General features: G+C 36.8%; 1 protein-coding gene across 1 annotated transcript; it reads right to left on the bottom strand.

The window, feature by feature from the left end:
• Positions 1-2,486: 2,486 nt before the first annotated feature.
• LOC115272407 (olfactory receptor 1013-like) lies at positions 2,487-3,419 on the bottom strand. Its single transcript, XM_029915483.1, has one exon. It carries the CDS (start codon positions 3,417-3,419, stop codon positions 2,487-2,489), a length of 933 nt encoding a protein of 310 aa, XP_029771343.1.
• Positions 3,420-8,993: the final 5,574 nt, after the last annotated feature.

Raw genomic sequence — 8,993 nt, 5'->3', positions numbered from 1 at the left:
TGGCACTTAGGAGGAAGATTATTAAAGAAATGACTCATAGCCATCATACTCATAACTATCAAGATTCACTAAAATCTATCTTGAATTTGAAATAAATTGCAATGAAAGTATGAATGTGAAAGAAAAGACATAAAATAAGTCAGAGTAAATCATGCTAAAGCAGCCCATATAGTTTCTCAAGATGTGTGTTTCCCTGTTCCCTCCTCCCTTCACTGGACGACTAAAAATTGGGGGGAAGAATGTGTCCCTCTAGCACCTGAAAATGAGGAGTAAGAAGTGAAAATATCACACACTAGTAGCTTAGTCAGCACTGAGAATCACAACCATGGAAATCCAAAAGCATGTCAACTTTATTCTCCTCTGTTCACCTCATGGTGTAAGTGAATATGTAATGACCCAGCATAATTACCAGACTGAATTAAAAATTCTAGATAACAGGCATGTCAATAGTGGAATCTGAATTCTATTTAAAAGATTGTGTGTGTGTGTGTGTGTGTGTGTGTGTGTGTGTGTCTGTGTCTGTGTAGTATTTGGCATAACAATGATCCTTTAGAGTCTTGCCAAACTCTGTATCCCTCTTCTAACTGAGCTGAGGCCAATGACAGGTCAAAACACTTACGTGACCCCAGTTCCAATTGCTTATCCTTGATCAGGAAGGACAGATGCTGGAGGCTACAGGCTTTTCTCTCTCCTCTGATATTTTGGCATGCTTTGTTGGACCCAATATATGTAGTTTCTCAACAGCCCTTTGAGACCATCTCCACAGAACAGCCTAGCAATATCTACCTCAGTCTCTAAAGAATCAATTAGAGTTTGCTTCGAGTATGAGGATGATATATTAATTAGGATAAGATAAAAATATTTTATTAAAATTTCACTCTTTTGTCATTAAGTCACAATATAATCATAAAGATGTCTGATAATCGAAACTCTCCAAAATGTTTTATTTAAAAAGTTTTAGAGTATATCATTTGTCTCTCTACCTTTTTTCTTTTTCATTTTCTTTTTTCCTGTCTTATTCATCAGGAAACTTCTATTAAGCCCTGATGTTATGGGTCAAATGGCAGTCCTCCCAAATCCATATGTTGACTAATAGTAATTCATAATATGTATTTGGAGACAGGGCCTCAACAAAAGTGATTAAGTTAAAACGAGACAGTTAGGGTGAGCCTTCCCTCACTCTGATCAGTATTTTCAGAAGCAGAAGACATGGACATTCGGACACACAAAGAGATACCCGGGCTACATGTATACAGAAAGATCATGTGAGGAGAAAAAGAGAGGGTGGCCATCTGCAAGCAAAGGAAAGATGCCTCAGAAAAAATCAAACTTAATGGCACCTTGATCTTGGCCTTTTAGCATCCAGAACTGTGAGAAAACAAATCCCTGTGTTTTCAGCCCCCCCATTCTGTAGTATTTTCTCATGGTAACACTCACAAATGAATATACTTGGTTACCAACAGTAAGGCTTTTTTCTGTGGTACAACGTCATGTTTTATATGTAAAATAAAGACATAAAATTAGGAATGTGAGACATCATGATTAAATAGTCTCTAATTTCTCAATAATTCATACGTCACATTGAACAAGCAAATAAAAAATCACAGACCCTTAATGACTGTAGTAGATTTTCACTATGATTCTTCTCATGGATATAATCCTCTTTGAAATCTATCTCTCTTTATTTACCTATTTCTATCTACATTTCCCCTTCTGTCTTAATACAGCTGCTACTCTTTTGCCCTCAATTCTTCTCATTGTTGAGGAAAATACTCTTTCACTGGAAGCTCTCTGTGACTCTAAGTTATTTGTCCTTTCCTGTATCTATCACCAAAAATATCTTTGTATCATGTCAAGAAGATGGAAGGAAGGAAGAAACAAAGGAAGGAAGGAAGGAACGAAGGAAGGAAGGAAGGAAGAGAAATGAGAAAAGAAAAGTTAAACTTATCTGCAAGGGCATTTTACAATAGAATTTTTATTTACAACTTCCTAACTCACTCTCCCACAAATGGGGCAATAACCTTTGGAGTGAGAAGTTCTGAGTTTTCATTCCTGTTTCCTTCCCTATGAACTGAAGGATTTGAATTAAGTCATTCAATCCATCTAATCATAACAATGATTCTATAAGCAATTTTATTATTCCCATTTAGAGATTAAAATATCTTACAGGTAATGTATGAACTGCCAAGTAAAAATTAAAAAAAAAAAAACTATTCTCCTTCAACCTTCTCAGAATCCTAGAAATTTTAGACTCTGTCTGCAGCTGGCAGGCATAGCTGTTGTTTCCAATGTCCCAGCCTCATCTATTTTAAGCACATTTTCAAATACATTAGCACCAAATAAAAAGAAAATTGCAGTGTTTGCACACTATCCTTTATTTTATTTTTTTGCTTCTTTTCATTATTTCTGAGAGTCTAGGTTAATAACAATGACATGGAGATAATCTAGAAAAAAAGACATAGCCATGTTTCCCAAGTATTTTCATTTTAGAATGTTGCCCTATATAACATTTTCGTCAGAGCATCTTTAACATCTTTATTTCTTAAGCTATAGATCAAGGGATTCAACATTGGTATCACCACAGTATAGAAGACTGAAACCAATTTATCCCTTTCTAGGGCATAGCTGGTACTTGGTCGGGAGTAAATGAAGAGAATAGAGCCATAGTACAAGGTGACAGCCGTCAGGTGAGAGCCACAAGTGGAGATGGCCTTGAGGCGGCCTTGGGTGGAGCGGATCTTTGAGATGGCAGCAGCGATGAAGAGGTAAGAGGCGAGGATGAGCACAGTGGGAGTGATGACGTTGGAGGCCAGTATGAAATAGAGCACAGCCTGGTAGCTCTCCTTCACATCACAGGCCAGCTTAACAAGGGGGGGCAGATCACAAAAATAATCATCAATGACATTGTTCCCACAGAAGCTCAGAGTAAATGTCTCACTGGTAATGATGGTTGAGTTAAGGAAGCCACCAAAGTATGAAACGGCAACAAGACTGGCACATAACCTTGAAGACATCGCCTGGCAATAAAGCAGAGGATTGGAGATGGCCATGTAGCGGTCATAAGCCATGGCGGCCAACAGGTAACACTCACTGTATGCCAGCCCAGCTGAGAAGAAGAACTGAGCGAGGCAGCCAGCAAAGGAGATGCTTTTGTCTTCAGCAATGCAGGTCATAAGGATTTTGGGAGCATAGACAGAAGAGTACCAGAGATCCAGGAATGAAAGATTTCCAATGAAGAAATACATGGGTGTGTGGAGGCGGGAATCAGCACAGATCAGAGAAATCAGGGTGATGTTCCCTGACAGACTGATGACATAGATGGTGAGGAAAATGACAAAGAGGACTCTCTGTAACCACAAGTCTGCCGTGAACCCTAAAAGTATAAACTCTTTCACTTGGGTGAAATTTTTCTCATCCATTGATTTTGGGTTTCTATGGTCCTTTTCTGTGGAGAGATTAATGACTGTGTCAGCATTTCAGTATATTAACCTCTCCTATCATTTGCCATTTGAGGTCACCGAAAAACCCAAGTTACGCGTATATGTTGTTCATTGTGAGACACATTCATGCTACAGTGGCTAACACCCATTTTAGGTAACTGAGAAATCAGTTCTGTGCAGCATAGGGAATTCAGTTATTATGCTCATAACACAGTGTGTGCCACCATATCTTTTTCCTTTGAGGATAGTTGACACACAGTGTTACACCAATTTCAAGTGTGCAACACAGTGGTTCAACAAGTTTATAGATTATGCTATGTTCACCACAAATGTAGCTGCCATCTGTCCCCATAGAATGCTGTGAAAATATCATTTACTATATTCATGATGCTGTACCTTTTAATCCCTGTCACTATGTATTTTTCAATGGCTTTTTCCTCCTTTTTGTGAGAGGGAGATTGAGCTGCTTCGTTTTTCTCTTTGCACTTGGGGTGATCGAGCACTCTGTGAAAGGTATGAAAAAGGAAGCTTGAAGGCATAATCTGGTTTCTCTTCTGGTCATTGACCCACTTTGTCTTTACTAGACAATTACATGAAGAAGCTAACTTTCATTAGTCTAAGCAAATTTTGGAATATCCTTGGAAATGTATTTACTATAACTTCCTTGAAAGCAATAAATAGAAATCTCTTACACTTGAGGGAAAAATTTAAAAACTTACTTTTGCTCATATGCTAAATGATGGACTGAAAACTGAGCAAGAAAAATAAAAAATTGTTTTCTTGGAATTGTATCTATTTGATGATAAAAATCTCTACTTTTTAACTTTAAAATACATAAATAAACACATACATACGTATGCTACAATTATTGTCAAAGTAGACATTCTTCATAATAAGCAAAAGATGCTTGGAATAAGTCACACTTTAATTCACTGAGAATTCAAGGCTGTCATTTTCACAAAGTATGTTCCCAGAAGTTAACTTGAAACTGTTTAGCAGCCCATGTATAAAATTAGTAGCATCCAAAAGACAGGCAAATCAACCAAGAGTTTGGGTTAAACATCACCATTCTTGTTACATTCTTATGTATGGAGACACACAATGAAGAACCCTTCTGACATTTACTTGTGTTCACTAATAGACATAAAGCTGGTTATACGCCTTGTTAGAGCCAAGGGACGCTCAGAAACAAAACATCTCCCTTCCCCAGCTCTCTAAGAGGTGGATGAATCTGAGAGTGGTCATACACATGGAACTGATGATCTCTTAATTCTCAGTCCCCTCCAGACCAAAAGTACCTGTGATCATATCTATATCTATATTTCTGTCTTAGATATTAAAGAAAGTGGTGAAATATATAAATAGACACAGATATAGGTACAGATAGATACAGATGGAGAAATAGATACAGATTGATTACATACAAATGGGTAGAGATAGAGTAGATAGATAGAGAGAAAGATGATAGGTGATAGATAGATGATAGATAGATAGATAGAAACTTGTACTCCTCTCAAGGAGCTTCTATGACATACACTGCCTAATGCAGGAAAAGAAACATTTTAAAGTCATGAAAATAGTGGCTCATTTTCATTGTCTACACTTTGACCTTCTTTAAAGGCTAATAGGTTGCCTGCAGGATATAAGGAGAGACAACAGTGGGCCAAACACTACTACATATAGCTACAGAAGGTTCCTGAGAGTGGAAACATTCATCAGATATACATCTAATTGTCTGTTTCACTGAAAAAGATAGGAACTAAAGATAAGACATTCGGAAACATTTCAGCTTTTGTCATCAAATACAAATAAAATCTTGTATTTCACAAAGTCAAGTTAGGATTATATTAAGAATTGATTGGGCGAGGGAGAGGTGGTCCATATAGTGATTTCCTGACTATTTTCCTCTAGTTAAAAACAATACTTACTTCATGAATATAAATAACGATTTCGTTTGAAGTTCAATGCAAGTTAGAATTTCTCACATCACCTTAAGGAAAAAACAATAACAACAACTGGAATGAAGAAAGGAGAAATCATTTATCATGACTGTAATTGGCCCAATTCACCTGAAAAGTCCATTTCTTTTGTGAGTTTCATTCAAAAAAGAATTTGAGATCAAACAGAATTTGGAAGAAAAGAGTAACCAATAAAATTGTCTGCAGGTAATAGATGCTCAAGAATTACTTGTAGTCCATCATAATAATGGTGATAATAATAACAAGGAAAAGGCCATTGAATGTTAGCTCTGAGCTTCGTTGAGTACCACTTAATTAAATTTGCCAGCTTGCAAACAATGAAACTGAGAAGATTTGAGAAGCTGAAATTGAGAGACAGAAACAAAGCCACATGGTTAGAACAAATTTTATCTCTACATCAGACCATAATTATATTCATACACTTGAAACATATCTAGTGAGCAACTCCTGGGTATCCAACACTGAATGAGATGTTGAAAGAGGTACAACTATGAACCAAGGAAAGGACTTAAGTGAGCTTACAATGGTTAAAAAGCAAGCCCGGGACAGAGATTGCCTAAGTGTGAACCCCAGAGCTACAACTCACTAGTTGTGTGAATGGTAGCAGGGCACGTGAACTCAGCAAGCTTCAGTTTTCTTATCTATAAAATGGAAATAACTTACCTTCCTCATTATAACTGTTGTGAGGATGAAATAACATATATAAAGGTTTTAATAAATATCACCAAAAATGAAAAATGAGCAAAAGTTAAAATGTAGATACAGTGCCTGTTCCTGCTGTTTGGAGGGTGTCAAATTATTAGATGATGTTATGCTTATACACTGTGGCTAGTGTGGTGGAGACATAACAATAAAGGGTCTCGAAATTATCACAGAATGGAGAGGGCACTAATGTAAAGGGAGACACAGAAAACATCGGAGAGCACCTAGAATTGCTAGGAAGCACACAGATTGCAAAAAGACAAAGCTATTTGGTGGAACTGTGTCAAGAACAAGGTGCCAGAGAGCATTTTTTTGGAAGGATAGAAAGAAGGAATAGGATCATGCTCCCTGAATGAATTCTTCAACTTTAGTAAGAGACTCTTTCTTAATGGGGTAGATCCCTCCCAAAATATGGCTGGAGAGATTAGACCAGGGTCATTAGTGCTTCTCTAAGCAGAAACTAAATCAGAAAAAAAAAATGTCACTGTTGTTGTTTGTGACCCTAGTGTAAATCACCAGTCCATCTCAATAACCTCACACCAATATGGCAACTTGATAATGTGTCAAGGTCCCATTCAAGACACAAAAGTTCATAAGTTACATCCTTCCTTCTCAGCCACTTCTGCTACTCACCACCACCATGCCCTTGAAGATGCAGACCCTCAGAATTCTTGCTCTTGTCTGGAAAAGTCTGCACTGCTACCACCTCTGGTTGGATTCAGGCATGTTGTTCCTTGTGCTTAGAATGTTCTTGCATGCTTCTCTCAAACCACATGCTTGGAGTCAAAAGTTAATCTAATACATTTGGTATTCCCCAACACCCCCTTGCATCAAAAGAGTTAGTCAGTCCCTGAACTTACGCTAGGTGGTCACTAACCCAATGTACTCCGGTCGCTAGCCCAAACTACAGTGTGTAGCATTGGGAACTCAGGGTTCCATCCACACCTCTCCCCCATTCTCAAATCTTTATGAGGAACAGTTACAATTCTAAGTGTTTGCAAGATACCAGGTACAGAGTTCAACATCTTATGAATATTATGTCTCTCAAACTTGAAACAATTTAAAGAGAGAAAGACCTATGTAGGGCAGCAGAGAATTTTCCTGAACATCGTGCAGTGGAGAAAAATGAAAAATATATGAGATAGCATTTCTTTAAGAAATAAAAGCTTTTTTAAAAACAGAAAATGAACAGCGACTTCTTTTAAGCCTGTGAATCATTTGGTCAATTAATGCATGTAAAGCATTAAGAACCTTGTTTAGAGTATATAATAATCAACATATAAATTTAGAATTAATATTTATATTGTTTCCATTTAATTTCTCTATTTTGAACATTTCAGTGAGTTTTACTTTCTTGGGGGAGATAAGGCACCAAAATTTTAGAAATTGTAATATAATGTGAAATTGATAACTAATTTTTGGTAAAATCTCACCCTGTAGCACCCTGAGGTGAATACAATAATGGAAAAGTGAGGAGACAAATTGACAATAGCATCAGCCACCCACGAGACAACATCCACTGTCATGATATTCCCAAATGCAAGAGGCCCTGAACCTGAATGAATAGAGAATTGGAATATATACACAGAGTTTCTATGATACGTATCTTCAATCCAAATCCCAATCATTGTGTGGTTATACTAAGAAACAGAAGTCCTAACATGAAAAACATTCAAAGAAATAACCACGTAGGAAATACCGAACACTCAAACATACCTCTCTGCTTCATAATAGATAACCTGCCCAACCACCAAATCAATGTATTTGAAGGCCAGAGTTTGGTTTACTTCATCGTGTTATCCTCTGAGGATACAATGCAGCCATAATAAAAATGAATCACAGGGGAAATGTGTCACAGTCTAATTGTTGATGCATCTACTGGGTCATGAGGATCTGATGGGTAGCCATCTAGCAATTAAATAAAGGAAAACCAATATAGATGATGATCTAATAGAGCTTCAAAGAGTATTGAGATACATGGGTTAAGAGAAACCTTTGGAAAAATATCCATGAAGTTCTCCAAAGGGTTTTATGAAACTAACACCCTTTTTGAATGAGCCATAAATAACCATAATGGAGTGTTGGAAATATTATGACCCTCTCAGTACTTAATTTTGTATTGGTTTTATGTTTGAATTTATATATAGTTGAAATTTTGTATAGCATTTGATAGTCTTTGTTTTTCAAGACCCATTCCATAAAACACTTTATTACAATATATTAGAAAACATTAGTTTTGTTTCCCACGTTCGTGTATTTCATGGGCATTTACCTGGTATCTGCTTTCATCAAATCATAAGAACCTTCATCAATTGTGAATGGTTAACTCTTCTTCTGCACAACGTACTTATAAAATGGTTGGAGCGAAGGGTGACAAGTCATAAAACCTCTTCTACCTTTTAGGGAGTCTGTGTCTCTCTTGTCCATTACATTTGCCTTGAACCACGTGTGTGTCCGAGGCCACATATCTAAATCTGTGTGCCCTGCCCTTTGCCAGAAGCTACTTCCTCCATTCCAGTCTAATGGTAGAAGGAGGAATTTCTCAGTGCTCAGAGGTGAATAACTAAATAAAAATATTTTAAGCCAAATTTTCATGGATTTGATTTTTGACCAAATTGGAAACTGAGTCAAATAGAAATAATGTATATCCAATTTAGCCATAGACCAAATATTTATTGAGAAGTGCCTATAGAGCTTTTCTCCAATGTGCTGATCATTAGAGATACAACTATGGAAGCTTGAAAAGATGTGAGTTCTTTGTGTGCAATCTTTCATTTATGCATGTGAGAGGGTTTTCTTTTTTTTTTAATATTTTTACATTGTAGTACTTGTTTTGCTTGTTGGTGGTGTTTGCTTATTTAATACATTCCGT

Source organism: Suricata suricatta, chromosome 11 (genome assembly GCF_006229205.1).
Source record: "Suricata suricatta isolate VVHF042 chromosome 11, meerkat_22Aug2017_6uvM2_HiC, whole genome shotgun sequence".
NCBI classification, from domain to species: Eukaryota; Metazoa; Chordata; class Mammalia; order Carnivora; family Herpestidae; genus Suricata; species Suricata suricatta.
The sequence above is the reverse complement of the archived record's forward strand: the minus strand, read 5'-3'. Positions and strand labels throughout refer to the sequence as shown.

Bases quoted from the DNA above. Each gene is read 5' to 3' on its own strand.
- LOC115272407 (XM_029915483.1), bottom strand. From the start codon at position 3,419: ATGGATGAGAAAAATTTCACCCAAGTGAAAGAGTTTATACTTTTAGGG.